The sequence below is a fragment of the Schistocerca gregaria genome, chromosome 11, assembly GCF_023897955.1.
Source record: "Schistocerca gregaria isolate iqSchGreg1 chromosome 11, iqSchGreg1.2, whole genome shotgun sequence".
NCBI lineage: Eukaryota > Metazoa > Arthropoda > Insecta > Orthoptera > Acrididae > Schistocerca > Schistocerca gregaria.
Genome location: NC_064930.1, coordinates 57353045 through 57374934, shown reverse-complemented (window position 1 = coordinate 57374934; position 21890 = coordinate 57353045). Strand labels below are relative to the sequence as shown.

Here is a 21890-nt window from a genome sequence, read left to right as displayed (position 1 = left end):
GTCTAGTAAGCAGGAGATCCCGGTTCGATCCTGGTCTGACACAAATTTTCAACTTTTGCCACTGATTTAAATTAATGTCAACTGGTAGCTAATGACACTAATTTCTTTGTGTCTCGATTCATAGTGGCTACAGGATCAAAATGTCCAAAATAACAGACACGACATATATAAAGAGCAGACTGCTACAGCTCAGAGCCTATGAACTATCGAAGCCTGTACTCGTCCTATGTCGGACATCTACAAATCATCACAGACCACGGAGGCAGGTAGCTTGCCTGCTCAGTATAGCAGGTTATCAGCAGAAAACAATGCCGATGCAGACACGAGTGTTTCGGAGCACACTGTTCAGCACCCATTGCCACATACGTATCTTTGCGGCAGACGCCATCGACGTGTTCCCACACTTACCAAATGACATAGTCAGTTACTCTTGTAATGCACACGGATCATTGAGACTGGACTGCAGATCAATCGAAACTTATTGTCCGGTCAGATGAACCACATTTCTCATTACACTTTGTCGACGGTCGTGTCCGGATATGCTACCGCCCAGGCAAAACACAAACGGCACCTCAGATGCACGCTGGCTGGGGCACTATTGTGGAATGGGGGCTTTCACTTTGCATTTCGTGGGACTTGTCGTGGTAGTCTGAAGGCACTGTGAAAACTATGGGCATTATTGTGGACCACCTGCATCCCTTTATGCAGAATAACTGTGTGTGTCACAAGGACAGAATTGTGCCACAGAGGTTTGTGAAGCACAACTGTGAACTCGCACTGATATCACAGCCCCCAAATTCATCCTATCTGAACCTGACAGACTACACCTGCTACGGTATCAGGCAGCAGTTCTGCACCCGACAACCACTGGCCCATAATTTATGAGTATTGTGTGACATGGGTGTCAACGTCTGGTGCCATACACCTCCAGAAACCTACCGAGGTCACCTCAAATTTGTGGCACTCAGAATCTCTGTTATACTGCATTTCAAAGGCAGATAAACACAGTACTGTGGAGGTGGACATAATGTTTTGGCTCATCTGTGTATATTGCTCATGGTCCTGTAACACAATCTAGAGGGCACTCAAGAAGTTCCTTTTATATTTGTTGATTTCATCCCTTTATGAATGACATGTTGAGTTCAGTTACTGGCCTCTTCTGAATTCAGTCAGAAAAGCTGCTTCGGTTCTCCACAGGCTCATACTTTCATTCACTGAGTAATAGTGTAGAACATAACTGAGAGGGTACAGAATTCAGCTGAATTACATTTGGGAATTTTCTGATTACCATTAGATGCCAGAAGTCTTCTAGTCTATAAATGTGCCAGCATGTGCACAATTAATTTTTTTAATAATTTTGACAATGATTAAACAGTGCAATGATAGTCCAAAAAGTCGTTATATACAGATAATATCCTACATGTGTTTTAGTATTTGTTTCGTGCTTTTATTATTTATCTGAGGTACTCCTTAGGCAGAGTGCAGCGCATGCAGCTCATCAGCTGACACAGCTACGTCACAGAAAGGGCTGAAGGGAACTATCAATGTTGTTCAGACTGCGAGGATGACATCACAATACTCTATTCCTATATAAAACCGTGGATGTATAACAACAGTCCTAACAAAGAACAAAGAATATTTTATGTAAAGGTGCAAGTTTAGTATAAGCTTAGCTGATATGTAATACATACACGTAATAAAAATTCTGGATACTTACATATACCTAATAAAAATTCATGATACTTGGAAGCAAAAGAATCCTTTAGTAGATGTCAGAAGATAAGAAAACGCTAAGTTATCAGTTAAAAGGGAGTTTTACTATCAAAAATGTCAAAAAGTGAAGCTACGATAACTGAAGAAATCTGACTTTGCTAAATATCATACGGTTGATGGTTTCAAAACTTCAGAATGGAGACATGATATATGTAAAGCAAATACTAATAATTTTAACTTGGACTCCAATCCTGGCAGAATTTCACTTTTCAGGATACTTATACAAAGAAACACGCTATTATCTAGTGCCCTTTGGGTCTTGCGGATAAAAAGAGCAAGAAAAGTGTTAAAAGATATTGATTTGTGGAATCCAGTGTTTATTCCTATAAAGGGTGTTAAGTCTTCCCAAGCAAAAAATGTGTTCCAAATTGCTGCAACAGATCGACACCAACAATATAGGGCTATAACTATGTGCAACAGTTTGGTGAGCCCTTCTGAAGAAGTACATTACACCTGTTTCCAAAAATTTGAAATGCTTCATTGCTGCAGTGTGAAGAGTACAGAATTCATCTGCATTACATTTGGAAGTTTCTCACAAGTACTAGAGACACAAAATTTTCAGTGCACTCACCCATAATTGAGCAAGTGTGCATACAATTTGTTTCGATGTAATCTTAATAACAAGTATACGAGTTGAAAGATGTTATTTGTATGTGGATGATATCCTGCATATGTTCAAATATGTTTTGTAATTTTTTTCAAAAACCAGAATAGCTTCTTTATTCATCTGCCTGCCTGACAGTTCAGAACACTTGTCAGAAACAAGTAGATGTATGAAATTCAAATTTATGTCACACATTACGGTCTATGGTACACTGAGGCTGTAAAAATTTTAAGCTTCTAATTAACTTCAGTCACACAATACAGCCACATTATGATACTCGAAAACTGACTCGTCAAATCCTGTAGGGTACTTACTGTTAACCTAGACTAGTGAAATTCAGCACAAAGCAAGGTTTCACACAAGTAATGTAAAAATTCTGAAACCTGTTAAATTTTAATTACATCACACAGAAAAATCTTTTAGTGATAAAATTAATTAACTGTATGTATACAAAATGCAGTCTCAAACTATTAGTCAGTGAAATGCTTAGCACAGCACTACCATGTTCGAAAAAACCTTCAAGTTGAGGACAGTTTCACTTTACAGATGGACAAAGTTCTTTTGAATAATCGGTAAGAACCTTCCAAATCCACTGCCTGGAGGAGTTGGGGAAGGGATGAATCACATAAGGGGCACAACAAATGAATCAGCATCTCAAAAAAGTTGGGTTGTCCCGAGTCTCACGTGAATGTGGGAAAACCTATACGAGTCACATGATCTGTACTATTGAAGATTGCTGCGAAGAACACGAGTGCCACACACACTTACTGTAGCCCAACATGTCGGCAATAGCAGAACATTCCCTGAAGATCAACATTCGATGAATTATCAGCGAACAAAAGTCTCGGACGACACAAACTACTTTTGGGACTCATTTTTAAAGAAGCTATTGAAATACGTGTCACGGATAATTTAATAAATAGGACATGGATTTCCAATAAAGTAATACATGGGAGGCAGTACTTAGCTCAATCACAGGAAATCAGATGTGAGATGTGATGCAGAAAGCAGCAGGCAGACAATGTGCCCCCCCCCCCCCCCCCCCCCCCCCCACTGTTGCAGCCACACGTCCCCCTGCTGCCACTGAGCACAGCGTGGAGCCTGCGAAGCCAGAACTATAGACCTCCACATAAAAGGGTGGTTTGAAAAGTTCTCATAACGGGATAGAAACAAAGTACTTATATCACTGAAACTTTTGTTTTTCAATGTAATCTGCTTGTAGATTAATGCATTTGGTCAGACTATGTTCCACTGCCTTGATCCAATCTCAAAAATGAGTTTCCTCCAGGCCTGAAAAATAGTTGTCAATTCTGCCACAAAGAAAAATTTTCAGTTTTGGGAAGAGATGGAAGTCTGATGGAGTCATTACAGGTGAATAAGGCGGGTGTGGCAACAATTCATAACTTAGTTTATGTAATTCCAATATGTCCATTCTCGTGCGTTTTTGATTTAGCGTCAAGAGTTGTGGTGCCCACCGTGCAGATAACTGTTTTCATTTCTAATTCTTCAGTTAAAATGTGATACACCCTAATAGATGACATCTGGAAAGCGTGAGCGCTTTCAATCAGCAATTCTCCGTTACCATTTTGTGCACTTTTGTGATGATTTCTGGAGTAGTGACACATCTCGGCTTACCACTGTGTGGATCATCACCTAAGCTCTCCTGGCCAAATTTAAATTCAGTTGTCCACCTGGAGAAAGCTGAATATGAAGGAGGAGAGTCCCCCAGTGTATTCTGGAAATCGGCACGAATGTCCTCCGCTTTCATACCTTTCTTTACAAAGTACTTAATCACTGCTCGAATCTCTATTTTTTTTCCATCTTCACAAATCACTATGCGGGAACAATGAGAGGCACGTCACTGCCACAGCTCTCTTTCAAGAGCACTGAAGTGGCATGCGTTTACAGGCAACAGTCCAATGAATATCACATGAACAACTCGTCACACTAGCACTGACCTCTCGTGGTGATTCTGAGAACTTTTCAAACCACGCGCAACGGTTGTTCACCGGGATATGGTGGACCTCCAGTGATCGCATCTGGCAGTACACCCGAGAACCTCGGAAGGAATCAAAGTTTGCCGTTTGAGAGGATACATGTTATTTTAGGGATTCTGTGGTGAAAGTGCGCTTATCAGTACAATGTCGCACCCCCTCTCGCCTCGATATGTGGAATCATTCAGTCGAGAAGGGTGTCATAAAGCTATTGTATCCTCTCACGAGGCCATCTGGCCCACTTACATCTCGCAACTGGTCTTCGATGTCCAGGATACTCACAATGCGACAGAGTTTACAGTGAAGCTGGTCCTGTACACTTCCTATCAGGGACAGATCTGTGAATCTTGCTGATAACAGAAATACCTAAACATCGGGCAGACAGTTCACAGAAACATGTGCCACATGTGGTCAAACAATATTCTGTCGAAAAATGGCATCATAATACTGTAGCATAAGAGGCAACATGTAAGGACACGGTATGTCTTTGACATCCCGTTGTGCTGTCAGAGTTGTCTCTATCACTACCAGCCGTGACCTCAAGCTGTACTTGAAGGCTCCATATAATGTGATACCAGGTGTAACACTGCTGTGCATCTTGAAAGCATCGGAAGAATGGAACCACTCCTTAGGACGCAGCCATACCATTCAACACTGTTTATCTGGGGTAGTGCAGAACCTTCATTTCTTGCCGAATACAATGCGACACTATTCGCCGGAAGTTCCGCGGTTCCCAGTCACGAAACCATTATGGACACAGCAGTTACAGTATCGATACCAGTTTATGCACGGGGAAGTAATTTCCTAGTCCAGCTGCCACTGCTCTCTGACTGACTACACTTTGTGATCAAAACTATCTGGAAACCACCAAAAACATGTTTTTCATATTAGGTGCTTTGTGCTGCCACCTACTGCCAGGTACTCCATATCATATCATATCATATATCATATCATATCAGCAACCTCAGTAGTCATCAGACATCGTGAGAGAGCAGAATAGGGTGCTCCGCGGAACTCACGGAGTTTGAAAGTCGTCAGGTGATCGGGTGTCACTTGGGTCATACGTCCGTATGCAAGATTTACACACTCCTAAACATCTCTAGGTCCACTGTTACCGATCTGAAAGTGAAGGGGAAACGGGAAGAAACACATCCAGCACAAAAGCGTACACGCTGACCTCATCTGTTGGCTGACAGACCGTCGACAGTTGAAGAGGGTTGTAATGTGTAACAGGCAGACATCTATCCACGCCATCACACAGGAATTCCAAACTGCATCAGGATCCACTGCAAGTACTAAGAGAGTTAGGCGGGAGAAGAGAAAACTTGGATTTCATGGTCGAGCGACTGATCATAAGCCATACATCACGCCGGTAAATATCAAACTACGCCTCACTTAGTGTAAGGAGCATAAAGATTGATTAATTGATTGAACAGTGGAGAAACATTGTGTGGAGAGACGAATCACGGTACACAATGTGGCACTCCCATGGCAGGGTGTGGGTATGGCTAATGCCCAGTGATCATCATCTGCCAGCCTGTGTAGTGCCAACAGCAAAATTTGATGGCGGTGGTGTTGCGGTGTGGTCATGTTTTCCATGGAGGGGGCTTGCACCCATTGTTGTTTTGCATGGCACTATCACAGCACAGGCCTACATTGATGTTTTAAGCACCTTCTTGCTTCCCACTGTTGAAGAGCAATTCAGAGATGGCAACTGCATCTTTCAACGCAATCAAGCACCTGTTCATAACGCACAACCTGAGGCAGAGTGGTTACATGACAAAAACAACCCTGTACTGGACTGGTCTGCACAGAGTCCTGAACTGAATCCTATAGCCTCTGGGATGTTTCGGAATGCTGACCTCGTGCCAGGTCCCACCAACCGACATCAATACCTCTCCTCAGTGCAGTACTCCGTGAAGAATGGGCTGCCATTCCCCAAGAAACCTTCTAGCACCATACTGAATGTATGCTTGCGAGAGTGGATGCTGTCATCAAGGCTAAGGGTGGGCCAACACCATGTGAATTTCAGCATTACCGATGGAGGGTGCCACAAACTTGTAAGCCGTTTTCAGCCAGGTGTCCAGATACTTTTTTTCACACAGTGTACGTGTTTTCAGATTTGAGCTTGTTGACTTTTGTAGCTCTAAAAATCTGCACCTGAAAATAAATTATCTTTCGAGCATTGCAGTGTAATTATGATGGTCTGATTTCCCAATGCAGTAGTGATTATGCTGAATTTTTAGAAATGAATGTGAAGTGTTTCTTCTGTTAAAAACTTTGTACATTGTCTCAAAAGATACATCTTCTTCTATTGCAAACTTTACAAGACAGGAAAAATTACAATACTTCTCACTTTCAGGATTTACAATATTAATGAAATTTCAGCACTCCTCTTATGTTGATATCATACCATATTATTATACTATGTGCATTTATTCTGCAGGGCACAATATTATTCAATTTGGGACAACTCGAGGAACAAACAAGAAGCCTAAACAGGTACTGCGTATATTGGTGGGACTGCAATTACTGCCCCACCTTGATGACATGCAGCGGTCCTCTGTACTCTTGTTGAGTGCAAAAACAGTTAACGAGAACTTCCTAATAGCTTAACATCCTTAATCATTAAATCCTTATACTGTTTAGGATCACATCCGTCAGTCATCAGCTAGGTAGACGACAGGGTAACATCACTCTACCGGAGCGATATGTAGCTCCACACCTGGTAACTGCAACAATTGTGTAAGATTTGCACTGGTCACTTTCTTTTGCTTCTGAATCTCCCTAGTACAGTTTATAAGCTCAGAAAACTACTGCTGTCGCTTTTTAATGTAATACTTGTCATGTCTACTTTATGCCACCTGTAACAGACATTACAGTGGCAAAGTACATTCACCGTACCTAGACTACTATAAAAATCAAAGCCAGGTGTACTACCGCATTTACTCGAGTATGACAAGCCCACCCCTCCTTTTTTTTAACAGTCTCCTTGAGAAAAAATTATTTTTAATGTACTGTGACTAATGTTCTAAATGCATGCCATTTATTGGTTGTCTACATTTTGATAATACAAGAAGAAATAAAATAAGCAAAAAGAAATTATTGATATTAATTTTTATCTTCACTGTCTCTTTGGTTTACTTAGCCTGTCATCTGTGGTATTGCTATCATCATCATCGTCCTACCAGAGAGCTGTGACATTTATATTGCTGTTGTCACAAATATCTGGCTGTTTATTCTGAATATGTAGTGACTTCTGAGGTTGTGGTTATTATGGATGCAATGTCTCTCGCTACTAAACCTATTGTCTACCCACCACTCTCTCACTGACTGTGTAGAACCAGCAGCTGACCCATTCCTAATCTTTCCCATCATGCATCAGGGTGAGTGTCAACAACATTACTGCACTACATAGAGTATACCACTGGCAGGCATTTAGACAATTAGCATATATATATATATATATATATATATATATATATTTGTCCAATACTAAAGTCAGTTCAATTCAAAGTACAAATTGATCCAGGCAAACTGCAGTTTAAACATGGTAAATGCTCATAAAAAGCCAAAGTTCGCAGTATACTTTCCCACAGATGGCTGCATGACGATATTTCTGCCTGCTCCTCTACCCCCTAGTTCTCAGTGAACCTGGGTCGCTGTTCCCCTCCGGCTTTTAGTGGCACGCTCGAAAAGCTTTGACGGCAATATCTTCTAGGGTGCAGGTCTTATGTAACAATGGCACCTAATATACGAATAAAAGATCGCAATCATTATCCAGGCCAATTCTCAAACTTTCACTCATCCTGCTAACTAGTGACATCTATTTGTGCTATTTCCATAATGGGTGTTTCCACTGTAATTTGTCCTCGCAACAACTATTACAGTCAGTTCAATACAATTTATTTCGTTTGCTACACATTTCAACCTGGATTTAATTTTCCTTCTCGTTTCACCTGTATGTCATCATACTGTTCTAAAGCTGTTTAAAAGTTGCTAACAATGTTCTCCGGCATTCTAAGACGTGTATAGCAACTGGATTTATCATCTGTGATCCACTTGGTAAATCATTAGTTTCTCAGAACCAAATAAAATATTGGCTTGGGGTCAGAGTCAAGTAATGGCTTTTAAAGGACAAGATCTTCCCCTGAAAACTTTTATTGCAAACCTGTTCAAACACAACAAAAGTTGGTAAGTTGATGGAATTTAATGTTATTTCCTCCTGTGTTTTACAAAATTGTCATCATTTTTAAATCAGAGCATTAGTTCTATTACAGTGGCTAGTTCTTAGTTTCTCACGGATCCCTGGGACTAGCAACACGGGTCAAACGTCGCGACATTATTCAAAAAAGGTCAACACTGTATCGAGTGCTTAGGCATATTGGGATATCTCAAGCCAATTTCTGAATGAAATTAATACTTCCTACTCTTCGGGATTTTTCAAAATAAATTTGTATGAAACCTCAATAGCCAAAGCTTCTTCTGTAAATTTAAGCCGACCCTTATACTTATCTTTTAAACAATGTAAAAATGCAGCTATCATTTAATCTATAAATATGAGACAACCCAGTATTTTTCAGATGAATTTGGAAAGAAGCCTCGTCTTATCAGGTAAATACTGTACATGCAACTAGAGCTGCGGATATAGCAGAACGATGGAGCACTGAGCAGTGCACTGCACCTGGTGCATCACCCCACCTTATGTGATGAACATGATAATCATTCATTTAAACTTTCTCAAAGAGAGTTTATGTACCCCACAATTTATATTACTGTCTATCACAACAACTATCCAATCTGCCTGAGCAGTTAAAAGTGCCTCTTGCTTAAATATTGAATTTAATCAGATGTTCACATATTGCACAAATGTTCTGCTTAAGCAGGTCTACAAATCTTAACCAAAATTTAAACAATGGAAAGTCCTTGTCGGAATGCCAACATTATTACAGAGAGAGATAGTTTGCTACTCACTGTAAAGATGACACGTTGACTTTCAGGCGAGCACAAAGAAATGACTGTTGTGCATTGAGCTTTTTGTTGTGCCTGTCTCCAACTCAACATGTCGCCTTTATGGTGAGTACCCCACCATCCTTTTCACAATTTTGCTAACTAAAATTTATGATCAGAAGCGACACACTAAATCAACCAGTGCAGCAATTTCTCTCGCCTTCCCGACTTTGGTAGTTCACTGCAGTCACACTGAAGTTCTCCACTTTAATGGCAACCCTTTTATTTACATTACACACTATGCTTGTGAAATTTAATCTTTCCCAATAAATGTTGATTTTATTAATATTAAAAGGAATTATGGTTCTGAGCATTGCACAGAGCCACAAAGTGGAACTATTCTAATGATTTAAAATAAAAAGATAATATTGCTACACTAACATAAATACAAAAATGCAATCATCATTGGGTAATTTGCACCTAGCATAGTAAGCACTAAGTCTTCATTAGACACGGTATCATCATCCTCATCATCATCATCATTTAAGACTGATTATGCCTGTCAGCGTTCAGTCTGGAGCATAGCCCCCTTATAAAATTCCTCCATGATCCCCTATTCAGTGCTAACATTGGTGCCTCTTCTGATGTTAAACCTATTACTTCAAAATCATTCTTAACCGAATCCAGGTGCCTTCTCCTTGGTCTGCCCCGACTCCTCCTACCCTCTACTGCTGAACCCATGAGTCTCTTGGGTAACCTTGCTTCTCCCATGCGTGTAACATGACCCCACCATGTAAGCCTGTTCACCCTGACTGCTACATCTACAGAGTTCATTCCCAGTTTTTCTTTGATTTCCTTATTGTGGACACCCTCCTGCCATTGTTCCCATCTACTAGTACCTGCAATCATCCTAGCTACTTTCATATCCGTAACCTCAACCTTGTTGATAAGGTAACCCGAATCCACCCTGCTTTCGTTCCCATACAGCAAAGTTGGTCGAAGTATTGAACAATGCACAGATAACTTAGTCTCGGTACTGGCTTTCTTGTTGCAAATGAAAGTAGATCGTAGCTGAGAGCTCACTGCATTAGCTTTGCTACACCTCGCTTCCAGTTCTTTCACTATGTTGCCATCTTCTGAGAATATGCATCCTAAGTACTTGAAACTGTCCACCTGTTCTAACTTTGTTCCTCCTATTTGGCACTCAATCCGTTTATATCTCTTTTCCCACTGACATTACTTTCGTTTTGGAGATGCTAATCTTGATACCATCGTCTACATCTACATCTACATCTACATCTACATCTACATCCGTACTCCGCAAGCCACCTGACGGTGTGTGGCAGAGGGTACCCTGAGTACCTCTATCGGTTCTCCCTTCTATTCCAGTCTCGTATTGTACGTGGAAAGGATTGTCGGTATGCTTCTGTGTGGGCTGTAATCTCTCTGATTTTATCCTCATGGTCTCTTCGCGAGATATACGTAGGAGGGAGCAATATACTGCTTGACTCTTCGGTGAAGGTATGTTCTAGAAACTTCAACAAAAACCCGTACCGAGCTACTGAGCGTCTCTCCTGCAGAGTCTTCCACTGGAGTTTATCTATCATCTCCGTAACGCTTTCGCAATTACTAAATGATCCTGTAACGAAGCGCGCTGCTCTCCGTTGGATCTTCTCTATCTCTTCTATCAACCCTACCTGGTGCGGATCCCACACTGCTGAGCAGTATTCAAGCATTGGGCGAACAAGCGTACTGTAACCTACTTCCTTTGTTGTTGGATTGCATTTCCTTAGGATTCTTCCAATGAATCTCAGTCTGGCATCTGCTTTACCGACGATCAACTTTATATGATCATTCCATTTTAAATCACTCCTAATGCGTACTCCCAGATAATTTATGGAATTAACTGCTTCCAGTTGCTGACCTGCTATTTTGTAGCTAAATGATAAGGGATCTATCTTTCTATGTATTCGCATCACATTACACTTCGCTACATTGAGATTCAATTGCCATTCCGTGCACCATGCGTCAATTCGCTGCAGATCCTCCTGCATTTCAGTACAATTTTCCATTGTTGCAACCTCTCGATACACCACAGCATCATCCGCAAAAAGCCTCAGTGAACTTCCGATGTCATCCACCAGGTCATTTATGTATATTGTGAATAGCAACGGTCCTATGACACTCCCCTTACATTTCTGATCTTGCTCTGAGATATTACTTTGCAAACTTTCAATTGAATCTGCCATCACAACTAAGTCATCCGCATTTACAAGACTGCTGTTTACATATCTTAATCTCACCCACCCAGTCTATTGTTTTCAACATATGATCCATAAATAATATGAACAACAGTGGAGACAGGTTGCAGCCTTGTCTTACCCCTGAAACTATTCTGAACCATGAACTCAATTTACCGTCAACTCTAACTGCTGCCTGACTATCTATGTGAAGACCTTTATTTGCTTGCAAAAGTTTGCCTCCTATTCCATAATCTCGTAGAACAGACAATAACTTCCTCCTAGGATCTTGGTCATATGCCTTAGACATGGTAGTCAAAAAATATTTTATTTTTTATTCTGTGTTCAGAGCAAGCTCGTACCAACTCTAGGGTCCAGCACTCTAGCTCATATAGTTCATTCATTCATTCACACTTTCGCTGTCTACCGCGAAATGAAATGATCGTACGGCATCACTGGCCGGGATGTCCCAGTCAGCTTCGGCCGCCAAATGTGAGTCATATTTCATTCGGAGTCACACTGGGCGACCTGCGGCAGGGGTGGTGGGGATGAAATGACGACGGGGACAACACGTTATCCAGTCCACGGGAGGAGAAAATCTCCCACCTGACCGTTATTCGAACCCGGGCCCAGGCACGGGAAGTAAGCAGATTACCACTCAGCTAAGCAGGTGGACCGTCTAACGCGAGGATTACGTCACAATCGATATCGTCAGTGAAGCACTGACCGTCGTCTGTATAACGACGGCCTCACACTAACTCGATGAGCCAGTGATAAGCGTGCTTCAGTTAACATCATTACCACCAACGGAAGCCAAGCAGTCACTCACTAAAATGCTACTTATATGCAGCAGTCCAATCACTAGAGCACCGACCGAGTGGCTGAAGTAATTGGACAACTGTTGCACACCGCCCTAGTGAGGTAACAGCTGGAAACACCACCAGTTCAGCAACCGATAGGCAGGTGCCGCCAGCCACCCCCGTGCTACCCAGTACTAATGTCAGAGTCGAGCTGCAAGACCACGACCGTAGGCCACCACTGCCATCACCGAATCGGAGTCACACACGTCTCACACGGCATCGCTGTGGCCAGAGCCGACTGTACCACAACTGGGGTACCACGACATAGCCTCACTGTACACGAGCTGGAGATCGACTTCCGACCACACTCGCAGGATGCCGACACCTAACCATCTCCGGCAAATGTACCTGAGATCGTGTGGTTAATAAGCAGATCGACTCAGCTGTCTGTGTCTCACCAGCCAGTTCCCGTATTCGACAGCTGTTGTTGAAACACCTGGGCCAAGCAGCCACCTGAAATATGCTCACTATTTTTATAAACTTGAATTTAGCTTATTTAGTGACAGTACTCACTTTTCCGTGGATGTTTATAAGATGATATTTGACTTTTTTTGTGTTTGCTTCAGTCGTCTAGTAAAAGTATGATTCCATAATGCCATTTCGTCGTTTAGGTGCTTCAAATACCATTTTTCCGAATGTGCTTCGTTCTTGATGTTTATATAAAAAGGTAGTATAATAACTCATTTTTGCTGGTCACTTGCAAATTATTATAACTGGGACCTGTACATTGTTCCACCGTCATCACCGAGTGTTCACTGCCGACTGACTACGGTCAGAGACGACTCCAGTGTCAGACATTTCACACAACACACAAGCTTCCACTTGTAACCAGTCTCTTTGACATTATTTGTCACATCTACTAATATTAATCAATATGCTGTCCCTCACGAACATACACTCCTGGAAATTGAAATAAGAACACCGTGAATTCATTGTCCCAGGAAGGGGAAACTTTATTGACACATTCCTGGGGTCAGATACATCACATGATCACACTGACAGAACCACAGGCACATAGACACAGGCAACAGAGCATGCACAATGTCGGCACTAGTACAGTGTATATCCACCTTTCGCAGCATTGCAGGCTGCTATTCTCCCATGGAGACGAACGTAGAGATGCTGGATGTAGTCCTGTGGAATGGCTTGCCATGCCATTTCCGCCTGGCGCCTCAGTTGGACCAGCGTTCATGCTGGACGTGCAGACCGTGTGAGACGACGCTTCATCCAGTCCCAAACATGCTCAATGGGGGACAGATCCGGAGATCTTGCTGGCCAGGGTAGTTGACTTACACCTTCCACAGCACGTTGGGTGGCACGGGATACATGCGGACGTGCATTGTCCTGTTGGAACAGCAAGTTCCCTTCCCGGTCTAGGAATGGTAGAACGATGGGTTCGATGACGGTTTGGATGTACCGTGCACTATTCAGTGTCCCCTCGACGATCACCAGAGGTGTACGGCCAATGTAGGAGATTGCTCCCCACACCATGATGCCGGGTGTGGGCCCTGTGTGCCTTGGTCGTGTGCAGTCCTGATTGTGGCGCTCACCTGCACGGCACCAAACACGCATACGACCATCATTGGCACCAAGGCAGAAGTGACTCTCATCGCTGAAGACGACACGTCTCCATTCGTCCCTCCATTCACGCCTGTCGCGACACCACTGGAGGCGGGCTGCACGATGTTGGGGCGTGAGCGGAAGATGGCCTAACGGTGTGCGGGACCATAGCCCAGCTTCATGGAGACGGTTGCAAATGGTCCTCGCCGATACCCCAGGAGCAACAGTGTCCCTAATTTGCTGGGAAATGGCGGTGCGGTCCCCTACGGCACTGCGTAGGATCCTACGGTCTTGGCGTGCATCCGTGCGTCGCTGCGGTCAGGTCCCAGGTCGATGGGCACGTGCACCTTCCGCCGACCACTGGCGACAACATCGATGTACTGTGGAGACCTCACGCCCCACGTGTTGAGCAATTCGGCGGTACGTCCACCCGGCCTCCCGCATGCCCACTATATGCCCTCGCTCAAAGTCCGTCAACTGCACATACGGTTCACGTCCACGCTGTCGCGGCATGCTACCAGTGTTAAAGACTGCGATGGAGCTCCGTATGCCACGGCAAACTGGCTGACACTGACGGCGGCGGTGCACAAATGCTGTGCAGCTAGCGCCATTCGACGGCCAACACCGCGGTTCCTGGTGTGTCCGCTGTGCCGTGCGTGTGATCATTGCTTGTACAGCCCTCTCGCAGTGTCCGGAGCAAGTATGGTGGGTCTGACACACACCGGTGTCAACGTGTTCTTTTTTCCATTTCCAGGAGTGTATAAGCAAATTAGTATAAAATAAGGTAAGTTACAATTAACAAAAAATATTCTGACAAAAGTACAAGAAACATTTACAACCTCCCTCATAAGATTTGGTATCGACAAATCCAGTAGAAAATAACAGATCTCCAGATCCATTACACACCCCCAACCTGACACCAGAAGAACAGATCTGAACACCTCTAGTAGCAGCTATTAGAGACCGGACCTCAAAAACAGTGATGAGTTATTTATATGTTAGTGCTGCTCCATCACAAATGCACATGGTAAAAATAAGTAAATAAATAAAGGAGATTCACAAGGGTAACGAAAGGGGGAAGGAGGAAAGAAGTGTTCTCCGGCAGTTGGCAATGTGCGCAGACACATAGGGAGAGAAATCTGCAGTCACAAGTGAGCCGTACTCACCAAAACTCCAGTAGTCCGTCCTGTTGTCAACCTCCTGTGACAGCCTCTTGAAACACGCCTCACTGGCCAGGATGCTCTTAATGAGCATCTGGCACTGCCACCTGTAGTTCTTGTAGTACGGGCAGTGCCTTATGCAGTACGCGTAGATCACCGATAACGGTACTTGCCTGTAAAATCCGAAGTTGAATAAACTTTTTCACAGACACAGTCCCTTTGACTGTTCAGAGATGTCACTAAACCCGCCCAAAGATACAAACAACCGTGCATGTCCAACAACTGATCAGTTCCAGTCATTCCACCAGGAAGGAGGTACAAGGCTCGTGTTGTTTGTAATTCAACCATGCCTAGACGGTCAATACCTCAGTTCAATCGTGTCCGGGCGTCTCGGAGTGAACCGAAGTGATGTTGCTCGGACATGTAAGGCATACAGAGAGACAGGAACTGTCGATGACATGCCTTGCTCAGGCTGCCCGAGGGCTACTACTGCAATGGATGACCGCTACCTACAGATTATGGCTCGGAGGAACCCTGACAGCAACGCAACTGTGATGAATAAGGCTTTTTGTGCAGCTACAGGATGTTGTGTTATGACTCAAACTGTGTGCAATAGGCTGGATGATGCACAGCTCCACTCCCAATGTCCATGGCGAGGTCCATGACACTGTGCTGTGCAGTGCAGTACAGTACAGTACAGTACAGTACAGTACAGATGGGCCCAACAACATGCTGAATGGACCGTTAAATATTAGCATCACGTTCTCTTCAACCGATGAGTGCCGCATATGCCTTCAAGCAGACAATCGTCGAATATATGTTTGGAGGCAACTCGGTCAGGCTGAGCACCTCAGACACACTGACCAGCGAGTGCAGCAGGTTGGAGGTTCCCTGCTGATTTGGGGTGGCATTATGTGGGGCTGATGTACGCTGCTGTTGGTCACAGAAGGCGCCGTAACGGCTGTACGATACGTGAATGCCATCCTCCGACAGTTAGCGCAACCGTATTCGCAACATATCGGTGAGGCATTGGTATTCATGGACGACAATTCGCGTCCCCATTGTGTACATCTTGTGAATGACTTCCTTCATGATAATGACATCGCTCAACTAGAGTGGCCAGCAAGTTCTCCAGAAATGAACCCTATCAAACATGCCTGGGATAGATGGAAAAGAGCTAATTATGGACTACATGACCCACCAACCACTCTGAGGGATCTACACAAAATCGCAATTGAGGAGTGGGACAATCTGGACCAAAAATGCCTTGATGAACTTGTCGAAAGTATGCCATGATGAATACAGGAATGCACCAATGCAAGAGGATGTGCTACTGGGTAGAGGTACCGCTGTACACAGCAATCTGGACCACACCTCTGAAAGTCTCACTGTATGGTGGCACAACATGCAATGTGTGGTTTTCATGACCAATAAAAAGAGCAGAGAAACTGTGTTTATATTGACCTCGATTCCAATTTTCTGTGCTGGTTTCAGAACTCTCGGAACAGAGGTGATGCAAATCTTTTTTTTTTATGTGTGTACTTGAAACACATTAATTTCACCACCAACTAGCTAATTTCAAAATACCACTTTACAAAGCGTTAGATAACACGAACTGGTTTTAAACATGTGACACGACAACAAAAAGTGGCCCCGACCCCTTCTTGAGCCATATAGTTGAAAAATAATTGGATCCCTATAGGAGAAAGCTCAGTGTGCAGCCTTGTTTATGCAGCCCAGGTCTGACACTCAAGCATAACAAACGTGTTTGACACAGTACAGACGGGAACCGCCAACCCATCCAACTACTGGAGCTCGACGGACATCACTTATGGTAGTGTTCCTCGTAACAGGCTGGGTCGTCCACTTGTTTCAGACATCTATGTTGAGAAGGATCAGCAGGCATTTGCAAGGGGTCTGACAAAAGAGGTTATAACGGGTGTCCGGGAAGTAAGGACGAATTTGAATTTTGCGTCATGACGGTTGGCAGCCACGGTTTTTTGTTGTTTGTTATCTGCGATTTGTCCTGTTAGTAGTCTGATAGCTTTTGTGGCACAAGCATTGTTTTTTGATGTTTATTTTCATCACGGAGTGGCTAACAACTGAGCAACGTATCCAAGTGATAAAAAGTTATTACAAAAACAGTGAAAGTCCCTCAGCAACTGTTCGTGAATTGCGTGTGACACTCGGACGTCATGCCGCTCCTACCGAATCAACAGTTTGGAAGTTGATCCAGAAGTCGGAGACCACAGGTTCTGTTTCAAATACACATCCCATGAAATAATTACTCTGCTGAATGAAAAGTTTCCCCAAAAAATTATCTCTCTGCATGGCATGCAGGAATGGCCTGTCAGATCATGCAATGTTATGCCTTGTGACTTTTTTTGGTGGGGATTTGTGATATCAAAAGTGTATGTGAACAAACCACAAAAAATACACCAACTGAAGGATGAAATTAAAATGGTTATTAACAGCATCTCACCAGATGTTTGTGAACATGTTGTCGAGAACTTCAATGAATGCATTGCTCATTGCTGTGAGGCCTTGGGTGGTCATATAGAGGAAAAAATTTTTCACACATAAATGAGAGAACTTACTTAATGTGTTTGTAAAAAATATTAAATTTTCAATAAACTTTATACGTTTTACAGCACTTTAATATTCGTCCTTACTTCCCAGACATCCTCTATCCGTCTGTCTACAAAGTGCAGCTGCTTTGGGCAGGACTTTTGAAAAACATTTCTTTCTCAATGAGTTTACTTTTCATGTTTAACAGTGTGTGCAGGTGGGTGGGGGGGTTTGTGGTTTGTGTCATAGAATGTTGAATATGAATGCAATAGCAGTGTTAGAGTGGTTGAAAGCTTTAGTGACAGCTGATTTGACTTTTTGTTTCAATGTTCTGTGGAAGGTATCATGAATAAGTGAGAGAAAAGGAATTGGGTGGTATTATTAACACCTTTTCACTCACTTATCTATGAACCCCTCCACAGAACATTGAAACCAAAAGTCAAATCAGCTGTCACCAAAGCTTTCAACCACTCTAACACAGCTATTACGTCCATAGACATACACACATATAAACATCATGAAAAGAAGTTGGTTTTGAATACATACTTTGTAAGGTTGGCAATATGTAGATAAACAAACCAAAGAGGAGGAAACAAATAATGAAGCTACAATACTAAAAGCACAGTGTTCAAACAAATAGCTATACTTAGTGGTAAAAGAATAACACCACACCACACCACACCACAAAAACGCAGGAGAAGCATGGTGAACAGTGTGAAAAACACTGGAATACAAAATTGAGCTTATGTGTTGGAAATATAAGTGGTAGTGCAATCTCCAGACCAGATGAGAGGAAATGCAGATCACATCACACTTTACTAATTTACATAAAAAACATTAAGTGTACTGTTTGATAATATAAAAATAACAAAACTGTATCATTAGAGATACCACTGTGAATACCTTTCAGTAAGAATAAGATGAAACGCGTGTGTGAAAAATAAATGAAGTTGCAACTTATTTACAAAATAAGTATTCCTGTACTTGCCACGCAAACATAGTATAGGTTTTGTAAGTTGTAAAAATGCTTTACGGACACCACAATAGTTATATGCATCTATTAGTCAGCATGTCAGTGTGGAGTTAATGAATATGGTGTTCCATTTTCCCACAGAATGTCATAATAACAAATATCCAAACTGTTGGGACCTAAATCTAGAACAAAACAGTGCAACCCATATCTGGTTTTGTGGGATGGTACGACCGCTACATCTGTATACTTGTTATACTGATTTCATTCCAGATACAAAATTTTACATATGTGGGTGTAAGACATTACACTATTCAATGAGAATACACATAGCGACTTCAGTTACACATGTTGTCCTGCATTACAACCACTGCAAAAAAAAAAAAACAGCGACGCACTGCCAGAAGGAAGTGCACACAACAGGCTTCCTGCAAACACAGTTCTAGTGTGGTACGGTTATACCAGCATTTCACATTTGCAATGGATTATCTTGCACTTATGTTAACCTGTGCTCTAACAATGTTAATGAATTAAATATGTTATCTTGACAAATGCATTCCCAAAATTTCATTACTCAACATTAATTATCTTGTGTCTTCTCCCCCCCCCCCCCTCCCTCCGTCCAGTCAGTGTATAAATACATCATTTCAATGTGTGCAGCATCCAGAACACCTCCAAGACCTTCCCAGATGTCGATCCTATCATGGAGCCACTAACATACACCTCCAAGACCTTCCCAGATGTCGATCCTATCATGGAGCCACTAACATATGATGTAGCACACACACACACACACACACACACACACACACACACACACACACAGGGTGGGGGGAGGGGAGCGAGACGGGGGGGGGGGGGGGGGCATGTTGCCATTCACAGACACAACTAAAGAAATAATTATGTTTTAATAGTCTTTATGTTAATGACTCCTTTTACGTAATATATTTTTCAAAATTTTACATGCAATTTTAAATAATTTTGTACAGTAATGTGAAATACTGACAGGTTTCAGATAGATTAAATAATGGTAGGACAGAGATTTAGGAACCAGGTTTTAAATTGTAAGACATTTCCAGGGGCAGAAGTGGACTCTGATCACAATCTATTGGTTATGAACTGTAGAACTGAAGAAACTGCAAAAAGGTGGGAATTTAAGGAGATGGGACCTGGATAAACTGACTAAACCAGAGGTTGTACAGAGTTTCACGGAGAGCATAAGGGAACAATTGACAGGAATGGGGGAAAGAAATACAGTAGAAGAAGAATGGGTAGCTTTCAGGGATGAAGAAGTGAAGGCAACAGAGGATCAAGTAGGTAAAAAGGCGAGGGCTAGTAGAAATCCTTAATTAACAGAAGAAATATTGAATTTAATTGATGAATGGAGAAAATATAAAAATGCAGTAAATGAAGCACGCCAAAAGGAATACAAACGTCTCAAAAAATGAGATTGACAAGAAGTGCAAAATGGCTAAGCAGGCATGGCTAGAGGACAAATGTAAGGATGTGGAGGCCTATCTCACTAGGGGTAAGATAGATACTGCCTACAGAAAAATTAAAGAGACCTTTGGAGAAAAGAAAACCACTTGTATGAATATCAAGGGCTCAGATGGAAACCCAGTTCTAAGCAAAGAAGGGAAAGCAGAAAGGTGGAAGGAGTATATAGAGGGTCTACACAAGGGCGATGTACTTGAGGGCAACATTATGGAATTGGAAGAGGATGTAGATGAAGATGAAATGGGAGATACGATACTGCATGAAGAGTTTGACAGAGCACTGAAAGACCTGAGTCGAAACAAGGCCCCCGGAGTAGACAACTACTGACGGCCTTGGGAGAGCCAACCATGACAAAACTCTACCATCTGGTGAGCAAGATGTATGAAACAGGCGAAATACCCTCAGACATCAAGAAGAATATAATAATTCCAATCCCAAAGAAAGCAGGTGCTGACAGATGTGAAAATTACCAAACTGTCAGTTTAATAAGTCACAGCTGCAAAATACTAACGCGAATTCTTTACAGACGAATGGAAAAACTGATAGAAGCCGACCTTGGGGAAGAACAGTTTGGATTCCGTAGAAATATTGGAACTCGTGAGGCAATACTGACCCTACCTTATCTTAGAAGCTAGATTAAGGAAAGGCAAACCTACGTTTCTAGCATTTGTAGACTTAGAGAAAGCTTTTGACAATGTTGATTGGAATACTCTCTTTTAAATTCTGAAGGTGGCAGGGGTAAAATACAGGGAGCGAAAGGCTATTTAAAAATTCTACTGAAACCAGATGGGAGTTGTAAGAGTGGATGGGTATGAAAGGGAAGCAGTGGTTGGGAAGGGAGTGAGATAGGGTTGTAGCCTATCCCTGATGTTATTCAATCTGTATATTGAGCAAGCAGTAAAGGAAGCAAAAGAAAAATTAGTGGAGAAGAAATAAAAACTTTGAGGTTCGACGATGAGATTGTAATTCTGTCAGAGACAGCAAAGGACTTGGAAGAGCAGCTGAATGGAATGGACAGTGTCTTGAAAGGAGGATATAAGATGAAAGTCAACAAAAGCAACACGAGGATAATGGAATGTAGTCAAATTAAGTCGGGTGATGCTGTGGGAATTAGATTAGGAAATGAGACACTTAAAGTAGTAATGGAGTTTTGCTATTTGGGGAGCAAAATAACTGACGATGGTCGAAGTAGAAAGGATATCAAATGTAGACTGGAAATGGCAAGGAAAATGTTTCTGAAGAAGAGAAATTTGTTAACATCGAGTACTGATTTAAGGGTCAGGAAGTCGATTCTGAAAGTATTTGTATGGTTCAAATGGCTCTGAGCACTATGGGACTCAACTGCTGTGGTCATTAGTCCCCTAGAACTTAGAATTACTTAAACCTAACTAACCTAAGGACATCACACACATCCATGCCCGAGGCAGGATTCGAACCTGCGACCGTAGCAGTCGCACGGTTCCGAACTGCGCGCCTAGAACCGCGAGACCACCGCGGCCGGCAGTATTTGTATGGAGTGTAGCCATGTATGGAAGTGAAACATGGACGATAAATAGTTTAGACAAGAAGAGAATAGAAGCTTTCGAAATGCGATGCTACAGAAGAATGCTCAAGATTAGATGGGTAGATCACGTAACTAATGAGGAAGTATTGAATAGAATTGGGGAGAAGAGGAGTTCGTGGCACAACTTGACCAGAAGAAGGGATCGGTTGG

The 21890-nt window shown here is 42.6% G+C and overlaps 1 protein-coding gene across 34 annotated transcripts in view; it reads right to left on the bottom strand.

Annotated features, from left to right (window-relative positions):
* Positions 1 to 21890, bottom strand: part of LOC126295288 (uncharacterized) — a 562445-nt gene that overhangs the window by 318882 nt on the left and 221673 nt on the right. For all 34 annotated transcript variants that reach the window (XR_007552438.1, XR_007552439.1, XR_007552445.1 and 31 more), the window contains one exon: positions 15148 to 15314. Coding sequence is in view for 13 of the 34 variants with exons in the window: in XM_049987719.1 (XP_049843676.1) it covers positions 15148 to 15314 (167 nt within the window). In the remaining 21 variants the exon portion in view is untranslated. The remainder of the gene's footprint in view (positions 1 to 15147; positions 15315 to 21890) is intronic.